The sequence below is a fragment of the Schistocerca gregaria genome, chromosome 2 (genome assembly GCF_023897955.1).
Source record: "Schistocerca gregaria isolate iqSchGreg1 chromosome 2, iqSchGreg1.2, whole genome shotgun sequence".
Lineage (NCBI taxonomy): Eukaryota > Metazoa > Arthropoda > Insecta > Orthoptera > Acrididae > Schistocerca > Schistocerca gregaria.
In genome coordinates this window covers 714,540,990-714,565,544 of record NC_064921.1, presented here as the reverse complement: position 1 = coordinate 714,565,544, position 24,555 = coordinate 714,540,990, and the positions used below count along the sequence as shown (strand labels likewise).

The 24,555-nt window shown below is 40.0% G+C and overlaps 1 protein-coding gene across 2 annotated transcripts in view; it reads left to right on the top strand.

The window, feature by feature from the left end:
- The window catches only part of LOC126334838 (Golgi-specific brefeldin A-resistance guanine nucleotide exchange factor 1), a 290,716-nt gene that overhangs the window by 32,178 nt on the left and 233,983 nt on the right, over window positions 1-24,555 (top strand). For both annotated transcript variants that reach the window (XM_049997502.1, XM_049997501.1), the window contains exons 4-7: window positions 2,447-2,565; window positions 2,644-2,752; window positions 20,005-20,111; window positions 23,761-23,911. In XM_049997502.1, the coding sequence (XP_049853459.1) occupies window positions 2,447-2,565; window positions 2,644-2,752; window positions 20,005-20,111; window positions 23,761-23,911 (486 nt within the window). The remainder of the gene's footprint in view (window positions 1-2,446; window positions 2,566-2,643; window positions 2,753-20,004; window positions 20,112-23,760; window positions 23,912-24,555) is intronic.

Genomic DNA, 24,555 nt, shown 5'->3' with positions numbered 1-24,555 from the left:
ATGAATGGTTTTCTGCAGAAATCCCAGACTGTGGCTGTGTTTTTGGATCTGGAGAAAGCCTATGACACCTGCTGGAGGACTGGTGTCCTCTGTATTCTCTACAAGAGTTATGTCCTAAGTGTCGCTATCGCCATTAACCTTATGATGGCCTGTCTTGCACCAGGCATCTCTGGCTCCCTTTTTGTTGATGATTTTGCTACCTGTTGCAGTTATCACGGACTTGCTCATTGAGCAGCATCTTCAGCAATGTCTTGATCGCCTTCACTCGTGGAGCATTGCCAATGGCTTTTGTTTTTCCACTGACAAAACCATTTGTATGAATTTCTGGTGGTGCAATTGGTTTCTTGCACCATCTTTAGATCTTGGGCCTGTTGCTCTTCCGTTCGTTCAAACTACACAATTGCTGGGACTCGTGCCCGTTAGGCAACTTTCTCAGTCCTCCCACATGTCTTACCTAGCAGCCTGCTGTATGTGGTTCCTCAGTGTCCTGTGTGCCCTCAGTGGAACTATCTGGGGAGCAGATCGAACCATCCTTCTTTGTTTGTACCAGTCCCTTGTCCGTTTGATTCTAGACTATGGGCATTTTGTTTAGGCATCTGCATGTCTGTTCCTCTTATGCCGTCTCAGTACTACCCACCATTGTGGCATCCATTTGGCCACTGACGCCTTTTCACTACCCCAGTTGAGAGTTTGTATGTGGACACTGCCGAACTACTGCGGTCCTACCACTGTGACTTTCTCCTCAGCAGATATGCATGCTGTTTGACTGCCGTGCATGGCCATCCATCCTATGCATCCTTCTTTGATGACTTCTTTTTATCACCAGTAGGGGGCGTGTCCCTCTTCTCTGTTAACTTCTGGAGTTTGCTTTCGGCTATTGCTCTGGCAGCTTAACTTTACGCTACCTGCAGCTTTCCTGGTGGGTGTGAACCCTTCACCTCCTTGGCTTCGTGTGGTGGCCCGTGTTCACCTGGGCCTTCATTTGCTTCACAAGGACACTACTCCAGGCTTGCTCTATTGCTGGAAGTTTCACCAGCTTAGCATGTAACTTCACAATAGTACTTTTGTGTACACTGATGGCTCTTGAACTGACTGTGGTGTCAGGTGTGCCTTCTTCGCTGCCACCAATGTTTTTTGCTATTGCCTTCTGGAACACTGCTCAGTATTTACAGCAGAACTCTTGGCCTGTATCAGGCCACACAGCACATGTGGTGACCCAGACTTTTCAATTGCATCATCTGCTCTGACACTCTGTGTCCTTCCAAGCCTTTGTGAGCTGACAGGAAATGAGGCTGCTGATGCTGCTGCCAAGGCTGCAGTCCTCTTACCTCACCCCGCTGGTTCTTACATTCCCTCCAATGATCCATGTTGCCGTTTGTCAGTAGATGGTGCCACTTTGTCATCACCACTGGTCCTCCCTTCATGGGAACAAGCTCCGGGTTATTAAGCCTCTCCAAGTGACATGGATGACCTCTTCTCACAACTCTCTTCGGCTGGAGGAGAACATTTTAGCTAGGTTGTGCATTGGGCATTGTCTTTTTAGCCATCACCGTTTAAGTGGTACTGTCCCACCACTTTGTGCTCATTGCGCTCAGGCTTTGACAGTCTGCCATTTCCTGACGGAATGCCCCTTTTTAACCATTTACGTTCTCGTTTGTGTTTACCGTCTAAGTTATCAGCTGTTTCAGCAAAAAACAAGTGGGCTGTCGACTCTGTTTTACTTTTTATATGTTGTACCAATATGGTGAAGGCCATTTAATTTTTATTTCAGGACCCTCGTTTCTCTATGCCGTATTTTATAGACCTTTCTCCACATCCCTGTTGTCAGCTGTCTTATCTTCTGATGATTAGGATTAATGTGTCGTTCTTTTAACTCCTCTCTTCGTCTTTGTGTTCTACCATTCTGATATAGGCGTGTATGACCCTAGTTGTTTTTGTGCCCTAAAACAAAACAATCAATCTTTGTATGTAAATTTATTTTTATCCAAAGGATTGAAATGACACACACACTCTTGCTCGTTCACACCCTTGAACACAGTTATTAATTCTTACTGATAGCATAGGCCATTATGATTATATGGAAAGCTGAATAGTCATTAAAAGTCAGCTTCTGTAAGATACAGAGCTTCTCGCAAGTGGTCTCTCTGTGGTGGAATGCAGGGGCCAGGAGGCTCCAATAGAAGTGGCACAAACGTTTATTAGACACATCTGACTACGCATTTCTGTATTTGTGGCATGTTACACTCTCTCATATTTGTTGTACAGTGTTCCACAATTAACATTTGCATCAGCCTGTTAAGTGAGAAGTCAACATGATGTAACATTTCAAAATTATGTTTTGTGTGAAATGAAAACTAAGTGACATTTTCTATCTATATGAGTAGTTTAAAGCTTAATGTATTTAGAAAAAAGGAAGACTGATTGTCATACTTTGAATATTTTTCAGACCCAGGAGGGAAATCGGTTCCCACTACTGTGCAAAACATCGCTGATGCTGTTACACATGCGAGATTTATGGGCACTGACCAAGATAGTGACGGTGTTGTGCTTCTTGTCATACTGCAGGTGATGTGTTGTGGTATTATTTATAAATTAAAGCAATATTATGTCCTTATATACTAATGCAGTTACATGTTATTCTAGGTACTACGAACACTGATGTTTTCACCTGAGGGAATCATGCTTAGCAATGACAGTGTATGTGAAATTTTAATGAGCTGTTTTAGGATATGTTTTGAATCAAGGCTGAGTGGTAAGTAATGCTTAATGGTTTCTCTTATTTAGTAATACATACATCTTGAGCCATATTTCATGGGTTCGAAATGGAGACTTTCTGAACTAGTATACACATACATATTAATGTATTTTATATATTAAAAAAATGTTGTGACTTACCAAACAGGAAAGTGCTGGTAGATAGACACAATAAAACACACACACACACACACACACACACACACACACACACACACACACAGATATCGCAACCCAAGGTTGCTTCATCAGAAAAGAGGGAAGGAGAGGGAAAGATGAAAGGATGTGGTTTTAAGGGTGAGGGTAAGGAGTCATTCCAATCCTGGGAGTGGAAAGACCTACCTTAGGGGGAAAAAGGAACAGATATACACTCGCTCGCTCGCGCGTGCGCTCGCACACATGCACACAGCCGTCCGCACATATACAGACGCAAGCAGACATACTTAAAGGCAAAGAGTTGGGCAGAGATGTCAGTTGAGGCGGAAGTACAGAGGCTGTGTGTGTGTGTGTGTGTGTGTGTGTGTGTGTGTGTGTGTGTGTGTGTGCGTGCGTGCAAGCAAGTGTATACCTGTCCTTTTCTCTTTCCTGATGAAGCAACTGTGGGTTGCGAAAGCTTGATATCTGTGTGTGTGTGTGTGTGTGTGTGTGTGTGTGTGTGTGTGTTTGTGTGTTTGTGTGTGTGTGTGTGTGTGTGTTTGTGTGTTTTTTATTGTGTCTATCTACCAGTGCTTTCCCATTTGGTAAGTCACAACATTTTTAATATATTTTTCCCATGTGGAATGTTTCTTTCTATTATATTCATATAATTAATGTCTTTTGTTATATTTGCAATAACTAAAAGCGTTGTTCAGCATTTGCTGATCACGATGGGTAAATGAGTGTACATTGGAGATATCAAGTTAGATACAAAAGTTGGAGAGTTAGTGTGTTGAGGAAAGACAAATCAGTAATGTGGTGGTATGTAACAAACTTTCATTTGGATGGCAAGGTCTGTCTGTATCCCAAGAAACAAACCTGTGATAACTGGTTTTGTACCTTGCATTTTGCCACTCTGACACACTTTTATTCACGTGCTTTGTTTCCTAATTGCTAATGGTTGTAGTCCAAAAATATGGGTGAGAAAGATATATATTTCGGGGGAGTATAGTGTTGTCAGTAGAGAAGCAGTAACAGCAGAAAGGACCAGCAACTTAGAAAATGGACTAATCATAAGATGTCACATGAGTGACAAATCCACGAGGGACATTTCAACCTTGTAAACCTACCCAGATTGACTGTTTGTGATGTGATTATGAAGTGGAAACATGTAGGGAGTGGGGTACATTGGTTGATCAGCTCTCCATAAGCCACACATTTCTATGCTTCTGGTAGTGTAAAGAATGATTTGGGTTGGTGAATCACATTCTACACTATGGCATCCAGTAGAAGGTTTTGAGTTTGCCGTTTGCCTGAAAGATGGTGTCTACCATCACTTCTCGTGCCAGCAGTGAATTATAGAGGAGGCAGCATTATGGTATTATGTTTTACATAGTTATGATGTTATCTCCTTATTGTGCTTAAGAAAATACTAACTGTGGAAGGACACACACACACACACACACACACACACACACACACACGTTTTACAGCATTCTTGACTGTGTACAGTACAGTAACCATTTTGAGACAATGATTGACTGTATCAACATAACAATACATGTTATGCCTCATGCATCTGGAAGCCACAGCAGTTGTATGTAGCCAGAGTACCTCTGACGTGCTCTTATTATTGGTACTCAATCTGAGGGAAATACTAAAGCCCTCTCCCTTTTAATCAGTGTGTAGGGCCATAAATGGAGTGGCCTTTGCTGACTTCACTGTGCAAGGGGAGAGGGAGATGCAGGAATCCCTGCCAAAGAGTACCACTGTAGGTCCTCATTGTGTTTGACTGTGTTGGAAGATGGCGTCTTTGAGTCCTGGCTGATCAACAATGTCTGGGATGTAGCTTGGGCCTTTGTGCTGGGGAGTGGGTGCTGGATGTGGCGGTGACCAACAGTTCTGACTCCAAGGGAACCAAGGTCTGAAAATATTTAACCTCTGTGGAATGTGAGAGGAGAGTTCCATCCGTGGTGAAGGATGGGAGTTAGAAGCTGTATAGTGGGCAGAAGTGGTTTCACCTCCATTGGCTCCCACCACTAGTGATTGTCGATTTCCTGTTGGTGCTGAACATGAGGGCAGAGGTTGTAGCAGTAAGAGGCAGGATGTTGTGCTGGCTTGTCCTAGAGTTGTTGTGGAAGTCATGTTGAGTTGGTGGTGGAAGGGAAAAAGGGGGGGGGGGGGGGGGTAAGTATCTCATCTTGTTGACGGAGCTGATTCTGATGTCAAATCAGCTGCTCTTGACTGGCTGCAGTGTCAAATACCTGCCACCTCTTTTTGCTGACGATGATGTTTTAGGTCAAAATGGAACCCTGGCCAAAGTTATGATCCCAAACGTGGGAGCCCACACAGTTACATGACTCTGTGTGTGGGTAGTAGGCATAGCAGGTTGAACAGGATGTGGTGCCTATGCTTATATAACATTTTGGCTGGCTATATCCTTTTACAGGGATGGACTGAGAGGTTCTGAGGAAGCAGTTGAGTGTGTACCCAGATTCAGCTATCATCAGAATATTGCACATCTGTGTCTTGAATGTTTTGACCATCCACTCAGCTTCTGAGTCGGATGTGGGATTGGAAGGGGCTGTTGTTGGGTGCTCAATGCCACTGTGTTGACAAAAATCCTGAAATGCAGATGCCATAAACTGAGGGATGTTTCCAGAAACTAGGATGGGAGGTGTCCCCTTCATTGCAGATCTGATGGACAGGGCATGGATTGTAATTGCTGTAGTAGTTGTAGCAATCTGAGCAACACTGGAAAGGTAAACAGAGCATTGACAACTAGCAACCACGTTGCTCCCCAGAATGGACCATCAAAATCAATGTGCACCCTTTACCAGGGGTGGTCAGTACGTGGCCAAGGGTAGAAATGCTGTGCTCGGGCAGTTGCAAATGGAGGCATGGCAGTTACAGATGGTGCATTCAGTGGCATCAACCTCAGGTCAGTATACATGATGCTGTGCTATTGCTTGCATTCTGTGCATTCCCCAAAGTGTTGTGTGGATGAGCTTCAGTATGTGGGCATGGATTGTGGGATGAACTATGACCCAGCTTTCAGTGTCATCCATAACTAACATAATGATCTCCTCAGTGATGTTGGTCTGCACTGTAAAGAAAAATTGTGTGCTATTCCAGGTCGGCATCCTTAGGGAAGCCCTGTGGTGAACCCTACTGTATAGCTGGCAACACCCTGAGTAGGGGTGGATAACTCTCCCTGTCTGCTGCTACTTGTTGCACTGTAATGGAAAAATCAAGGGCGTGTCACTGATTTGCATCTGAGGCAAAGCACAGCACCTTGTGCCTATCAAATCCGGCATCTAGGCTGCACGGCAAGTGGAAAAGTGCTTCAGCTTTGGAGTGCTGTGTAGTTGACTGATAATGGATCTCATAAATATATATAATTAAGAACACCATTCCAGCTGCTGCTTTGTTTTATTAGGAATTTTCAAATGGGGACTGAACAGCAAAATGGTTTGTGATAAGTGACCAGGTGAAACTTAGTACCATAAAGATGCACATGAAATGTCTGGATGCCATATAAAGTAGCCAACACTTCTTTCTTGATGGTTGAATAATTCCTCTTAACTGCATTTAATGTTTGAGATGCAAATGCAGTGGTTATGACGTGTTGTCGGCATATTTGTGGGATAGTATGGCACCAACGCCCCAATCTGATGCATCAGTGGCAAGCATTAAACACATACTTCTTAAGTTGCACAAAGGCCTTCTGGCATGCCCCTGACAACACTGATTTAACACCTTTTTATGTGCAGTCGAGCAGATGGAAAATACGGACTGCTTTGGGAATAAACTTGGCAAAATAATTTACTTTGCTGAGTTCTGTGAAATTTACTTTGCTGTAGTTCTGTGAAATTGTTAGAAGGTGGTAATTTGGTTATTGTATTCAGGTGGTCTGTGTGGGTGGGAGCCCATATTTACTTAATGTATCCCAAGCACTTGACACTTGGCTCAAAGAGACCACAATTAAAACCATGGGCTTAGAGCTGCCCAAAAACCTGTAGGTAGAGCAGTAGCTGCTGCTACTTGGGTTGGTAACTAACAGATCATTTAAGCAATTGACATAGTTGGGATACATTGGATGAGTTGCTCAAAGTATCTCTGAAATATTATGGAAGCACTTATAACAATATATGCTGAATGGCATATTAAAAACTAAAAACTGTTTCATCTGGTACCTACAGGCAGTTAAAAGTTGCCATCGATGATATATAACTGTGAAAAATTATTGCTCCCAGCCAATTTAGCTTTTCCTCTCGGCCAGTTTAGCCAAAAATTCCTCCAGCCTTGGAAGTAGATACAGATCAACAATTTCTTGAGCATCAAAGCTAGACTTGCAATCACGTCAAATGTAAAGTGATACATTAGGTTTCTTACCTCTAATCATGGGCATAGCCCTCTGGCTAGATGGTACCAGAGATACCACATACACATACATAGTAACCTTACTAGTTATGCTTTAAGGATACTTGGATCTGGAACCCTGTTCTATAGCCTAATATAGGTTCAGATAGCTGCTTAAATTGCACACGCAACAAATAAGGTTCCATGAATGTGATCACAGTTGAAAGTAGATTAACATGGTCCTGAACTGGAAAACCAAGAACAAAAGGATCTAAACAAAAAATGTTAGTTGTTGTCCAAGAGATGACTACTGACAAGATTAGGTACCAGGCAGCATTTTTATACTTAGCTTATATTGAGATATTACCCTGCAGCAGGATCAACTAACCATTGTATGTCACCACTTTGCACTGAGGAGACCACAGCTGCGGGGAGCCAGTGCGTTGGGTACATGTCCTCAGTAATCACATACATGACCAAGCCTGTGTCCAATTGGAACTTGCCACCATCAAATTAATGTCCAGTTGCAACATGATACACTGCATCCTGTATGCTGCTGCCATGAGCACTGGCAAGATAGTGTGTAGGGTGCTGACGGCAGAAGTTTTTGATGCACTCTGGCTGTGGCAGATACTTGTGAGGTGCTCCAGTTTGCAGCATGCAAAACTAATGTCACAGTAAGGACAGTGACACCATTGATGCTTTGGGTTGCAATCTGAACACAATTTGACGGTGTGAACCTTTGTGAGGTCTTTTGACAATAATAGAGAGCAAAACATTCCATGATCCTCCGCTCACTTTGGAACATGTCAACATTTTTGTTTATGTGCATCTACCGATAATGAGGTTGGGTGATTGGTGACTACTGAATCCTAGGTTGCAGCACTACCAGATGAATGGATGCTTGGTAAATTGGTTGCTGATGTTGAATGGAAGTCATCAGGTGATAGTAGAGCACAATGGTGACTAGTACTCTTAACAGTGTTGAGACCAGAGGAATTGTGAAGCATAGTGTGCTCTGACACACATACTTCGTGATCTGTAGCAATTTCTAACGTATCAGTCAGAGTGGGTTCAGATACCTCTGAAGCCTTCATACTAGTTTTTCTATCAGGCGTGAGATGGACAACAGCAATGGTGGATCAAGGAGTCCACATATGATGCACCACAGTGTTTACAGAAAAAAAAAAATCACACTTGCATGCCAAGTGTTGTAATTCAGTAGACCATGCTGCATAGGATTGCTTACATTACTAACACACTAATTACACTTGTTGCAATGCTGTGAGTTTAGTGACATTAATAGTCAGTCAGCAAACCACAAACATCAGAAAAAGTCACACTACTAGAACACGAGAGTGGGCCTAAGTATTGCACCATTTCATACAGTTCACTATTAGAAGACAGTAAGAGCACAAACTGATTTTCAGGGTCAGTTAGTTGATTTGCCTTGCACTGTAAAATGAAGTGACATAAATATATCTCCCAACTCTTGTTTGCCTCATTGGAGCAGACAGATGGTGAGGGGGAGCTGAGGAAATGGCTGCTGCTGACTGTTGTTGGTTTTGCAGCACTCGTAACAGCCAAGACTGCTGTTGCTGGTAGAATTCCCAATGTTTTTCTTGCTGAATCTGTGCTTCACTGAAATAATTGCCAGTTTCCTATTCTACTTTGTGTAGGTAGAACACAGTTTATGATCACTTGCATTAGTTGTAAAGCAGAGACAGTCAGAATTAACAAGAAGTTCCTGAGGTCAATGAAAGCATAGTTCATAAAGTGATAGGATAACCGTAGCAAATCCTGGGTGTAGCAATGTTGTCTTAACCGTATAACAGTCCACGGAACAATCCAGATCACAAATGTAAATCAGGCAAGGCCAAGACTTTATTATCCAATGAAACATTACTGAAAACTATAGAGATTAAAGAGAGACTAACTGGGGTGAGCTGGGCTTCTGTACTTAGCGGCACATGTGTCATGAGGCAGCACTAAATAATGTGCTTGCCACAGTTTCGCCGCCTTGTGCAGGTGCAAGTTGCAGTTGTCGTATGTAAGCTGAGTATCTCTGATATGTTCTCCATATTGATACTTGGGCTAGGCAAGGAGTTTGAATCACCATCATGTACTAAAAGATGCCTGAATGTGGTGCCTATGGCAGGTGTAGAAGACAGCCACTACTTCTTCTCTCTCATATGCCAGCAGGTAATGCTCTGGGCATGTTGTGTGTTACTGCAGAGACAGAAGGCTAGGTTTCAATGACTGCTATGCTGCCAGATATCAGCCATCACAACAGTTCTGTTGACACTAGTTGACTGTAGTCAGCTTGAGAGATGAAGCCCATCGCTGTACCCCGGTCGAGGTCACTACCCAACATGCCATAATAGTTTCTTGTCACTGTTCAGAGGTACCATCTGCTTGTCTAGCCATTGAATTCAGGAAAATAAAATGAAGTGACCTTCTATGGAGGTGGGGCAGCCACAGATGAAAAGCGTCCATGGATGGCGATTGGAGACTTCAGTAAATATCATTGACTTCATAAACATTCAACATGCCTGGGTGCTAGTCAACTTGGACTTCACTTTCTGTAATGTCAGGTGCTTATAGTAGTCAGATAAAGAAGACTGTTCCATAACATGGAAATGATTGTGCTGAAAGTAAAATATGGGAAATACATCCAGCCAATACGAACATTATCTACAAGAACAATTATCAATGACAGAATGCAGTCTTTTGAATTTGTCTTTTTTTGCAAAAAGTTGTTATTGGGCAGAACTTCTTGCTGGAATCACAAGCATTCATAGACAGTGGAAGGTCAGAGCTTGAGATAGATGAAGTAGATGAAGCTATTCCAACAAGCACACATAACAAAGATTGCCATTGAAGGTTATATTATCCCTCCATCACTAACGAAACAAGTTCCAGTCATCAGTCAAGATGCTTGGTTAAACAAGCTTCTGTTGATTGCGAAAAGCTACTGAGGCTCAAAAAGTTGTCTACATACCAGTCAGTGATGATCATAAACATTGTTGATGGTGAAGGAGAACTTTCGATCAGTAATTGTCACAAGCAGCCACAACTCATCATGCATAAAGGTGCAAGCATGGGGACAGCTGAAATGACCTGGGAATTGCACTTAGTTCTAGCAATGAAGAACTGTGCTTCTCTACCACTACAGACAATGCATGGGACGTTGCTACTTTCAAACTGCCAATGGAATCTGGCCTGACTGAGGAACAATGTCGTTGAGTGTTAGCAGTTCTGCACAAATTTTTGGATCCAGAGTGGAGAAAAGACAGGGCAGCTGGCCCATGGTAAAACACTGTATCAGCACCGGGGATCATCCACTGATTAGCCAATGTCGTGCAGATTGTTGCTGGCTTAATAACTGTATTGCAGGAGAAGTGAAGATGCTGCTGCAAGATACCACTACTAAACCTTGAGTTCTTGGTCTTCTCCTGTGGTCTTCGGGAAGTAGGATAGCACTACACATTTCTGTTCTGATTACCGATGGCTGTCCAAAATCACACCCATTGACAGCATAGGCAAAATATTTCTCAGCTGTGGATATGCAGACAAGCCACTGACAAATTGAGGTTGATGAGGTTGGCAGGGGAAAGATTGCCTTCATAACACAAGACAGTTTCTGAGGGTTCAAAGATATGTCATTTGGACTGTGTAAAGCTCCAGCCACCTATACACATATTGTGAACAACCTGCTTTGACATCTTATGTGGATGACACTCATGTCTCCGAAGACTTCTGACGAACTTCTAAGACACCTGACAGCCATGCTGAAGGCTCGGAGGACAAGTCTTGTAAGATGGTGCTGATAGGAAAGTGTAGTGACGCTTCTCTCTCGCTAAAAAGGCAAAAAATGAACAGTTCTTAGTGTAGAGAATGTAAAAAGTGTGTGATGAAGGGTATTCTGTGTATCAAATACAACTTCTGGTTACACGAAAAGTGCGCAAAAGTAAATCTGAAGATCGTCAGTGATGATTTTCCGTGGACATGTCACGGTTGTTTTCATGATGAAACGGCCGATCTTGAGTGCAGTTGATACAAAAAACGAAATTACAAAATTACTACGAAGTGACATTGAGGCATTAAAAACCGTACTTTCGACCATCAAGAAAGAAAACGATACATTAATACAAGAAAAGAAGTCCTGTGTGTGTAAAAGCCATCAAACGGAAAAGCAAGATGTTCGCGAAAATATGAGTGACCGATCGTACTTTAAAAACAACATTTCAAGTGTTCCCGTTGATGTCTCGGTAAACTCAGTAAGCCAAAAACTGGAAGATAAATATAAATGGAAGGTGGTGACATACAGCAAAAGGAAAAACAAGGCGACAAATACGCAACAAAAGGAAAATGACTTTTTAATAATTGGCGATTCGCTGCTGAAGATTATCGCTGTCCCAGATTGCAAGATCGACGTACGACCTGGTATCAGAACGCATCAACTCGGTAAACATTTTAAAAATATGGTAAATGCAAGACGAGATACTACAGAACCAGATTCTGAAACCAGACATAACTATAATGGGGTGTTTATACATGTTGGAACGAATTTATTAAGGAGCAGCAGTGAGGAAGAAATGGCAAGCAAAACAAGAAACATGATTCGTTCTGTAAGAAATATGTATGCAGGATCTCATCTGATACTTAGCGTAATCATAAACAGTAGGTTGGTGAGTGAAAAATATATTGCCAAAATAAACTGTGCTCTTAAAGAACAATGTGATCGTCTTGGGGCAATTTTTATAGACCCAAACAAATTCCTATGTGAAAACTCGCTACCGAAGGATGGCTTGCATTTAAATAGACTGAGGTCTGTAACGTTCAGCAGAATGTTTGCAGATGTTTGTAAAATCATTAGATGCAAGGGAAACTAATATGGCCTGAAGCGGGTGAAAAATCCTACACTCCAGCTGGAAAAGAAAAATATAAGCACCATACAGAAAGACGATACTAAAGAATTTGCCCCAAAATACAGCTCACAACCTGTAAACCCACAAAAGAAAAATTACATAAAAGTACGTCATCAAAAAATTCAATACTTTGGTAACAAAAAATTAGAAGCAGAAGTACTCCTGAGTGAAGTAAGGCCAGACATATTATGCATAAGTGAACATGGACTAACTGAAAGTACAATACATAATGTGGCAATAAAGGACTACAAACTAGCTAGTTACGTCTGCAGATATAAATATAAGGGTGGTGGCGTTTGTATATATATTAAAACAGGTACTCTATCAAAGAATTTAAACAGTGAAGCTGCTACATTTCCCATAGCTAGAGAAAGAGACTTTGAAGTTACTGGTATAGTGGCAGAGGATTTTAGTGTTTTGTGTGTACAGGTCACCATGTGGCGATATTAGCATATTCCAAAAAAAAAAAAAAAAAAAATAATGCTAGCTTATTGAGAATGAATATGAAGAGAAATCTTATTATATGTGGAGACTTCAACATTGACATGGGAAAAGACACAAAAATAAGACAGGATTTTGAAGAATTGTTAATAAAGCATAACATGAAAGTGGCAATAACTGCACCAACAGGAGTGACTTCACAAAGTGAGACAATTATTGACAACATAATTACTAATATGTGTAACTATGAGTCACATGTAGTTCAGACAGAAATATCTGATCATCATGGACAACTAATCTGCTTTTGCGGAAGTAATGACACAGTATTAGAACCAAAACAAACAACCAAAGAAATTAGGATCATCAGTGAACGAAATATCAATATCTTTAGAACAATGTTAAGTAGGGAAACCTGGAATGAAACCCTACAGGCCCAGAGTGTAAATGAAAAATATGATGCATTTATTTAACAATTAAGTACCATTTTAATGTAGCATTTCCCAGAGTAAAGAGACAAGAAAGGCAGCAAGATCAAACACAGTGGATTACCAGTGAAATACAAAAATAATGTTAAAAAAGAAGTATAGAAAAACAATAAGAGAAGCGAAAGCAAGAGCAATTAACACCACTACAGTGAACTAAAAAAAAGACAAAGGCAGCTTGGAATGCAATCAATGCTGAAAGAAAGGAAAAAGGTGGGTCAAACAAAGAAGAAGGTATTAGGTCAATTAAAATAGACAACACAGTGGTCACAGATGGTATGGAAATAGCAAACATACTGAATAATAACTATATCAGTGTAGTAGAAAACCTAAAATTGGAAAGAAATAATCAAAAACAGAAGGGTATTAAGGTACCAAGAAGATTGTGCAGTACTATGTTCTTGAGACCAGTCACGGAAGATGAAGTGCGGAAAACTATACAGAAACTGAAGTCCAAGAAATCAGCTGGTGATGATGATATATCAAATCATGTAATAAAGCTGTTATGTGAGGAGATAATAACACCACTGCTGAACATAGCAAACTGTTCTTTCAGAGATGCAATTTTTCCAGAAAAACTGAAGATAACAAAGGTAGTGGCAGTGTACAAGAAAGGATGTAAGGATGATCCCAACAACTACAGACCAGTTTCACTGATATCACGTTTCTCAAAAATCCTAGAAATGCTTATGTATACCAGATTAGTTAACTATTTGGACAAACATAACATTCTCATGCCCTCTCAACATGGTTTCAGAAAGGGTAAATCTACAGAATCAGCAATTGTCAGTCTAACAGAATACATTTTACAGTTCTTAGATGAGAAAAAGGTTGTCTCTGCAATGTTTCTGGATCTTTCAAAGACATTTGACATCATTGACCATGAAATGGTGGTACAAAAATTAAGCAACTATGGAATTTGGGGGCAACCAGGTGAATGGATAAAATCATACTTGTGCAACTGCAAGCAGTATGTATCATTAGGAAACTAGTACCAATCAGAAACCAAATCCATCAAATATGGAGTGCCGCAGGGTTCGGTAATGGGGCCATTGTTATTAAATGTATTTGTTAATGATATAGGTGTTGAGGAGGAAGAAAAGAAAATATTATATGCTGATGACATGACAATACTAAACAGTGACCAAAATATGGAATGGCTTGAGAGAAGAGCATACATATCTGCAAATGTCACAGCTCTATGGCTGTTGGAAAATGAACTGGTTATAAATCTAAAAAAGACTATGTATGCAGTGTTTAAAAACAAGGAAAAGGCTATAGACATGGATTTAGAGGTTGATGGAACAAGGCTGGAAGAAGTAGAATCTGCTAGATTCTTAGGTATTCTTGTGGACAATGGACTGAAATGGAAAAAACATATTAATAATGTCTGTAAGAAACTGAGCTCTGTCATATTCTTAATGATGCAGCTATCACAGTATTCAGACAAGAACCTTCTGTGTACAGTGTATCATGGACTTTTCGAACCATACTTTCAGTATGTAGTGACTGTGTGGGGAAACTCAAACAAACAAGAGACAAAACGAGTGTTCACATTAGAAAAAAAGCAATTAGGAACATTTTAAGAAGAAAGACCTGTGAAACATGCAGAAACTGTTTCAAGAATTTAGGTATCTTAACTTTTTCATCGTTGTATCTATACAAAACAATAACGTACATCACAAAAGGTAGTGAGGACTGGATTACAAATGCTAGTGTACACACCCACAATACAAGAAAGAAGTACGGAGCATACCCCACCAACTGGCAATGCTAGAAAAATGACACCAGTACTCTGGTATCAGACTACTAAGAAGTCTGCCCAAAAACCTGCAAAGATAGTGTACTTCACAATGACTTTCCTAAGAATTTAAAGACTATCTCATTGTAAAAGAGTTTTGCAGTGTTGCAGAATACTTATGCCATTAAATTTGTATATATTGTTACTCATTATCAGTGATGTAAAAATGTAAGCTAAAGGTGTAGAAAAATAAGTGATAAAGAATGTTAATACTTTGACATGTCCAATATTACACGTACATTTACTGTACACAGTGTAATCTCACAGGATCAAATAAAATTCAATTCAATTGAAGTGTGTTCAGACTGCAGTCTGCTGCATGAATCTAAGAAAGTGCCTCTTTTGTCCTAAGAAATCTTGGGCACCTAGTGTATGGAAATGGAGTCTGTCCCAAACCGAAGAAAACAATAGCTGTCACCGACTGTCTGACTTGGCACACTGATGATGCAAGTAGTTCTCTCAGAATGTGCTCATACCATCAGTGTTCCATAAAGGACTTTTGTATCAAGGCACACTCCTTGCAAGAACTACTGCAGGAAGACACAGAATTTTCCTGGGAAAATGTACAAGAAAGATATTTCTCTACGCTTAAGGAGGCACTAACATCTTCCCCATCTTGGGAGATGAGAATGCTGAGACAGCACTTCATCCTGATGCTAGCACATACTATTTAGCTGCAGTTTAGTGCAAATTCAGGAATGTGCTAAAAAGATGATAGCTTATGCTTCCTAGTACTCTCAAAGTCTGAGAGATGAACTACTCTCTAATCGAGAAAGAGTGCCCTGCTATTGTTTGGGTCATAAGCAAGTTTTTGCTGTATTTTTTTGGAAGACCATAAACTGTTATGAGCGGCCACCGTTTGCTACGCTGGCTGACTAGTGTGAAAAATATGTCGGTTTGACTGAGGGTTCAGAAGTGAAATGTCACAATGGTTTACAAAAGTAGGCACAAACAAAAGGGCAATTGCCTTAACAAGAATCTGTGGGAAGAACACAGCAGTATGGATGAAATCTGTCAGTGCAGCAATAAACTGCATTGCTGCTAAATGGAAGGAAGATCAAAGACTGTTGAAAACTGTAAATCATTGAACAAAGAGGAATTTGGAGTTAATAAAGGGAATATTGTACAAAAGGAACTATTATCCAATCGCGTGGAAACAGTCACAGTTCATCCTAGCTCATCTACAGCCAGCTATTCTGAAGTATTTCTATAACACTCCAACATCTGCTCACCTAGAATTCGTGAAAACTTTACACGGAATAAGACGCAGGCATTACTGGTTAGGTCTCTTGCGATCCATTATACACTATGTGAATCACTTTAAGGAATGCTAGCAGTGGAAGTACATGCTGCAGTTACCTCTAAAGCATCTTGTTCCAGTTACATCTGCAGCAGTGCCATTCTACCAAATTGGAATTGATCTCTTTGGGATGTTCCCAAGTTGCAAATGAGAATCGATGGACAATAATCTGAATTGACTTCCTCACCCACTACACTGTCACCAAAGCTGTGCTGACTGCAGAAGTTCTGGACATTGTGGAGTTCTTTGTAGAAGACATCGTTTTGAAGTACAGCCTCGTAGCATTCATTTTGCTCCAGGGACTGGAGGTCAAAACAATAATGGATACACTGTTCCCTCTTCGACCAGGTGATACTCAGGATAACTGCACTAATCATCTCATCACCAGGCCCACTTGCTGTTGCTTTAAGCCTTTATAGAAGCATGGATTATTCTTGAAGCACCACAATTAGTGAAATAATAAAGTAAATAAATATAGGAATAACGATCATTAAATGGAAAACATTTAAGAAAAGACCCCATAATAACCTAGTTTACAACAGGTAGGTTATTCTTGACAATATGTTTATTCAAATACTCGCACACAGATTTGTATCTGAATGATGGCCTTACACAGATCATTAACTCAACATAATATTGATGAAGTCTTCTCAGTTTATCAACTGAGTCAAGGTGCCAGGTTGTGGCAACATTTCTTTACAGCTGCTGGGCCGCAGACTGCTTTGTGTTGTCTGTGTTGGCAGTGCCAATCGCGTGCCTGCAAAAGAGGTGTCGTGGTTGAGCTTTGCATCCTGGTGCGGCCTGTCCTTTCCATCTGATGCATTCACCGTTTTTGCATTGGAGTGTTCTTGTCCGTATTTTTGACGAAAACCGCTACCTCAGTTGACAAGGTTATCATGGATTTGTATCTCCACAGCCTCTTTAAGTATCAAATCCCAGAACTAGTTCCCCTGCATACCAGCTATATTTGTTTGAAATCAAACATTGGGTTCTCATTGAGGTTGCGATCTGCCACTGCAGGTTTCTCCTTTTGGCCTGGGCAAATGTTCCTCACTACATGCTCTGAGCAACACTGCAATATACATTGGCTGCATCTGGCTGATGTGTTGTTTGCCACTCTCGCAACTGATGCTGTAGACTCCAGGTGTCTGTATTTGTAGTTTATCCTTCACTGAGCCCAGCATATTATGGATTTTGGCCAATGAACGAAAGATGATTTTAATGTTGCTCTCTTCTACTATTCTTGCAATCTCAGCACGGGTGGCCCATCATACGGAAGGAACATAAAGCGCTTAGTGTCTTCTTCGCTTATGTCTTCTTCTTCATTGGTAGGACAGTGCATCTTATGTGTCTCAGAATATCTGTTCTCGCGAAGGTTTTTTCTCTATACACAATTTGGAAGGTAGATTCTCCTTGTCGCACATGTGTCATGCTCTGCTCTCCAAGGTGTTGAGCACAGATTTGCATTGTGCTGGATAGTGGCAGCTATTGGCGTTACGGTTTAGGTCGATGTGTCTTGTTCCTGTTATCAGAATGACCTAATGTGCCGTCAGTCATCTTCTTTATCAGTATGTTGAGGAAAGACAGATATCAGTTTTCTTCCACCTCCATGGTGAATTTAATATTGTCATGTAAGTCATTGAGGTGTTTAAGTAATTGTTGTCGAGTTTCTTCACCATGCGGTCAAATCATGAATGTTTCGTCCAAGTAGCAGTAGAACACTTTTGGTTTCAGGCATGCCATTATGAGAGCCGTTTCTTCAAACTGTTCCATGTGTAGATTTGCAATACATGGTGCCAGGGGGAGAACCCATGACCTCTCCACGTAACTGTTGGTAGAATTTACCACCCTATTGGAAGTATGTGACTGTGAGTGCATGGTGGAACGGTTCCACTGTGTCTTTGTCGAAGTAGCCCCTTAGTAATGTCAAGGAGTCCTCAAGAGGTACCTGTGTGAAGAGGGATGTTGACATCAAAGCTGACCAGTTCAGTAGTGTCCCTCAAAGTATCTTCATGACCTCCAATGGGTTTTTGACAGGGTGAGGACTATGATTCATGAGAGGCTTTAGTAGCTGCACAGGGTGTTTGACTATTTCATAAGTTAGTTAATTGAACAAAAATATGACAAGAACTCTCAAATGCAAAACCGCAAAGGCAAAAGGCAGTAGATCGGTTGGGCAGGCTGCACCAGGAAGCGACGCCTGGACCTGCCTCCGTACAGGGAGCCCCACCGCCAACGTGCTGCGACGACTCCCGACTCTTCCCCCCCCCCCCCCCCCTCCTCCTCCTCCCCCCCTCTCCACCTTGAGCCACTGCCACTGCAACCCTTCATTTAAACGAATTTTACTGTGGTCGGAATTATTCAATTACTGAGTCCTGAATTAGTGAATGTTTAAGTATTTCTGAGTCCATACTACACCATTTAAACCTGAGTGGCTCTGTGGCCACACAGTACCTTCCACCTTACCACTTCAATACCACACCAGCAAAAGACCTTACCTAAACGAACAACACTGGCCAACAGATCTTTAGATCTCGTATGTATGTCTATTTAAAATCTTGCTCACATGACCAATACTTGGGTCTCTCAACCTGATGATCATTCGTTAAATCAGATATGTTGGAATGTTTACATAACTTTAAATATTCACATTAAACAATCTTGAGTAAAATTTGATTTCATTGTACAATATTCTCAGTATACTTAGCATTAACAGTAAGCTGTATTTTCTTTGCCATATCCAGAGCTTCAGCTGACAATAGTCAGTACAACACACACACACACACACACACACACACACACACACACACACACACACACATGTTGTAGTCCTGCTTTAGTCGAATGACTATACCAAAGTCTTGGTAAATAACATATGGGTTGATGGCATAATAGGATAGTAATCTCTTGCTGGCAGTAATCTATAATGGACATTTGGAGAAATCGTGTTTTTGGCACTATTTTTCATATCATTTATAACTATTTACTTACTTGTTTTACAATATTAGATACTTGTTAAGTCCTTTGTTGACATCAAGAGCTACTCAACAGTGTGTTGTGTGCCTATATTGTGTGTCTATATCCTTTGTTTGATTTTATAAGTTATTCTAGTGTTAACTGTTGGTAACTTCATTAATATAACAACTGTATACACATGATTATAATTTTAGTGACCTTGTCTCACTGTCAAAAATCAGGAATGTCAACAATGTAGGAAAAGATAGTGCCACTTCCCGTAAAGATGACATGTTAAGTTGCGCGCATGCGCACGCACTCACACACTCAACTCCAGCAGCATGAGCCAGAATGCCAGGTACTGTTTAGATTTTTCATAGCATTTCTGTGATCAGCTATGACATTTTTGGTGAATATTGCTAGATTATGTTATAGTTTTAACGCACTCAGTTGTTGGACCGTCTTGCCTCACTTAAAATACGCAGAGGAATATTCCCCTTCCACTCAAGATTTCCAAGTTACTGAGGCCCTGTAAACTGTTGACCAACCCCTGGGTGCTCACAGCTCACTGCAATAACCTGGGTCGTTTGCCAAATGCCAAATCTGACTGACGTGGTCCAGCCACACGACAGCAAGTTGCTAGACACAAGACACTCAACCAAATATTCTGCGTATGCATACCACACTTAGTGGACTCGCCACTCATAATTTCACACTCGGAATTGATGGCATTGTGATGAATGGGTCATTTATTTAATTATTTATGTTTTTTCATGCTATTGATGAGGGAAAACATTAATATAATCTTCGAAGAATATAAAAACTGTTTTCCATTGATTTCAGAATTACTGCGAAAGTCTGCTGAACATTGCTTGAAAGACATGGTGCAGTTCCTGTTTTCCAGATTACCTCTTTTCTCAGAGGATCACCGGATCCCCTCAAATGTGAAGGTAATGATGTTAAGTAGCTACATAGTACTTAAAATTTCAATAGCTATCAACAAGGATCTATAAAGGTATAGTGACAGTATTTAAGAAATCCATTGTCTCCTGCAAATGTGTTTCCAATCAATTTGGTATGTCAAAGGACACAGTGTTTGAGTTTTAAAATTCATGAAACTGTCCTGTGCATGTACATCCCTTAAAAGTTCTTCCATTTGCAAGTCTTGTCATCTTTCATAACTACTGCAATGTACATAAATGTGAACCTCCTTACTGTGGTAAAGCTGTGTTGTAAAACCCATATCTCCTTGGTTTGATTCAGTACTTCACTTTTAGTTGTCTAATCTACCCATCGTTTAGTTGGTATTTTGTAACATCAAATTTTAGTAGCTTTTATTTTTTTCTTGGCTGTACTGTTTATATTCCATATTCCACTTACATGTAAAGCTACACTCCAAGCAAACACTTTCAGAAGAGACTTCCTAGCACTTAAATTTATATTGGATGTTAACTTCCTTCCTTTTGCAATCTTTGTTGCTATTACAAGCATAAATTTTAAATCTTCTGTACTTCAGTCTTTGTCAGTTATTTTGCTACCTAAATAGTAAAACTCTTAGATTACTTTGTGTCCCATTTTATGATGTGATTCCCTTCAACCCCATTTTATTTAATTTTACTACACGCCTTTACTTTCATTTTACATGTTTTTATAATCATCCAGCAATCTCTGTCGAAACACTACCTATTCCGTTCAACTGATCTTCCAAATCCTTTGCTGTCTCTATCAGAATTACAATGTCATAGGCAGACATGAAAGTTTTTACTACTTCTTCCTGCATATTAATTCCTTTGCCAGTTATCTCGGCTGCTTGCTCTCTGTACAGATAAAATAAAATGGGACATAGGCTGCAATCTTGTCATTGCCCTCTCTACTTCTGCTTAACTTTCATCTCCTTTAACTTTACAGCTACAGTCTAGTTTCTGTATAGGTTGTAGATAACCTGCCAATCTTTGTACTTTTTATTTACCATACTTCAAGTTTTGAGTGTCAACGAAAATAAGACAAGGGTAATGGGATGTAGTTGTATTAAGTCAGGCAGTGCCGAGAGAGTCAAATTAGGAAAGACACTAAATGTAATAGAAGATTTTTGCTATTTTGGCAGCAAAATAACTGATGATGGCCAAAGTAGAGAGGATATGAAATGCAGACTGGCTGTAACAAGGAAAGCATTTTTGAAAAAGAATAATTTCACATTGAATGCAAATTTAAATGTTAAGAAGTCTTTTCTGAGTGTATTTATGTGGAGTGTAATCTTGCACAGTAGTGACACATGGCTGATAAACAGTTCAGACAAAATGAGAGTAGAAGCTTTTGAAATGTGGTGATCAAGGAAACTACTGAATATTTAGATGGGTAGATCATGAAACTAATGAGGTTATACTGAATTGAACTGGAAAGAAAATAAAAGTAAGGCACTTCATGAGTAAAAGAAGGGATCAGTTGGTACGATGCATTCTGAGGCTGCAAGGAATTGTTAGTTTGGTATTGGAGGGAAATGTGGGGACTAAAAATTGTAGAGGAAGACCAAGGGATGGCTACAGTAAGCAGCTTCAGATGGATGTGAATTTCAGGAGTCATTTGTAATTGAAGAGTCTTCCACTTGGTAGACTAGTGTGGACAGCTGCATCGAACCAGTCTTTGAACTAAAAAAGATGATTACTGCTGCTGCTGCTACTGCTACTACTACTACTACTACTACTACTGACACTGACGCTACAGAATTTCAAAGTGTGTATTGTACTACATTGTCTAAAGCATTCCACAAATGCTAAAAGTTGTGTGGTCGGTGTTGCTTCGCATGTTCCTAAATTTCTCTGGAACCAAAACTGGTCTTCCCCGTAGTCAGTTTATACGAATATTATTAATGTTAGTATTTTGTAATATTGTATTACTGATGTGCCCATCAACACCAGGCTTGTTTTATATTAAGAGTATTAGATTCATCTTGAAGCCTGAGGGCATTTTGACAGCCCACATGCTCCGGAAATTTTTTGCAGTTTAAAACCTGTTTTTTGAATCTACGCAGTATCATATAGTCATGATACTGAAACAGTGTTGGCAATGGTTAAACAGTGCTCTGTGCCAAATTTTAGAAGGTTCATTCTGTCTTTTAGTCCTTTTCTCCAGTCTACATTCTTCTGCCATTTTTCATTCTCTGCTTTTCGTGCTATAAAATTCTGTATTCATCAAAATTATTTTTTGTATGTCTTAAAATACTGAATAATTTATCTCAGCATACTTTTTTTCATTCTCGTCATCTGTGGAATTACTAAGTTTTTGTACTTGTACTACTGTTCTAAGTCATGTCCTTGTGTTTGTCTTAGCTCTGTTTGTTTTTGTATTGGTAACTCAGTAATCACCTGAACAGAAATCCTTATCTTTTGCCACTGCACTTAACTAATTACCATCATTTCTAACTTCAACCTATTTCTCGCTTCAACCTTTCTCACCCATCATGAGACATTAAATTAATAGGCGACAGAATGCTGGCTAATACTTAATCTTCATATCCTATTGTCCTCACCAGAAGTGGGTCTTCTCAACGTGGAGTGTAAGTGACCAGCCTATCCTCCCACCCTCTCCCTTTCGAATCCTCTTGTACTCTTTGAGGAATAAACAAAGACTTCCAAAACCTTGAAATAGTTTTATCTGCTTTTAAGTGTTTTATTGACAGTACTGGAAAATTTATTTCTCAAAGGCCCAGTCAATCAGCCTCTTTGTGGTATAACAGTGTTCTCAGTTTAATGTGCCTTCTGATGCAATTATTAACGGATGTAACATAACATACCACAGTCCATTCCATAGAATGCCATATTTGCTTGTTCTTCAGCCATCACTACCCAAAGATCTGAATGGGCTACTATGTTACCTTTTAGAATATTTTACCCCAAAGAACACCATTAACATTAAACCTTCCAGAAAAACTGCATGCCTTCTGGGAGCTGAGTGGCTATAGCTTTCCTTTGTTTCAGCCATGCATCACTACCAATGTATTGTTTAATGTTACAAGACAGACTTAGTTAATTAACCAGAATGTTCTCCTGTCACTACTGAAAGAGGCTACTGCCTGCCTCTCTTCAGGAATCATATACTAGTTTGACCTTCCCATAGATACCTTTGTGATGTGGTTGCATCTCCTCTTTGGCACTGTATATTGTTACGCATACAAACCTTTGTGCTGTAGCAAAGGTCCTTTTATTGAAGAGGGAGAAGTACTGTGTAGACACACAAATTGAACACAATGTTATTGACATTCTCAGTCGTTCATTTGAAATGTATGGTTATTCATTTGAAATGTATACTCAAAGCTTAGAATGTATTCTGGATCATAGATCTTTCAATTTTCTTCAAGCATGTCAATATTGCCCTAAACAGATGCATGTATTTCTACAGTGTACTAAACTGAATAATATATTACTAGTTCCATATTAATGTTAATGCAGTTTACTGTCATTACTTATGCAGGCATCAATAATGGTTTTCTTTTGTGATTTATACTAACCTTTTTCATAAAAATGAGGCTGGAGACAAAAATGCGAAGCTTTTTATATAACCCTAGTACCATGTAGCATGAATATGTGATATCTAATGTTGCAGAAACTCAAAGTGAGAGCTGGTGCTATTGACTCATCTCATTCTAAGAGAAGAAGCAGAAATTCTTTTCGAATGAAACCCAATCGTACATCGACAAAGAATGATGAAAGTTCCTCTCTAGCAACAAAGGAAACTACTACTGCACGTCAGACAGGTGAGATGTCTTGAATTAGGAACTGTACAACTGTGGAAACTCATATTAATATTACTTTAGTTAGCACAGACATCACTTGCAGGAGCAAACAGCAACCCTGAGAAATTAAAATTGTAGAACAACCACACGTCAGAAGCAGTAACCCTTTTTTTAGAAATTAAGTATCTGAGGGGCACACATTAAATATGCATGGCTGTATATAAAGCCATCATTATACAGAATGTGCATGATGAGTGATACTATACGGAGCCACGGACATTTGGATATTTAATGTACGCTCGCATCTGTCAAGCGAAACATGTCAATAAAGGAAAGTTACGTATGATTTGTGGGTGGTTCCCCTCTAACTATTTGGACTTTGGATAAATAATGGAACTGCCTAAAAACTTTTATTACAGTTTGAAAATGAATGCTAGATTAAGATAATGCTAGACAAATCTAGATAAAGAAAAATTTTGCAGAACCTAGGTCTTCGATCTTAGTGTACAAGGCATAGCCATAAAGTAAAGTTCCATGGGGCTGTGAATAGAAACAAAACACAATTTAAATGAAAAAATTATTAGAACAGGAAGTGCTGAGCCATTTTCAACATAGTCACTATTGGAATTCAGACATTTGTCATATGACGGGACTATCTTTTGCAT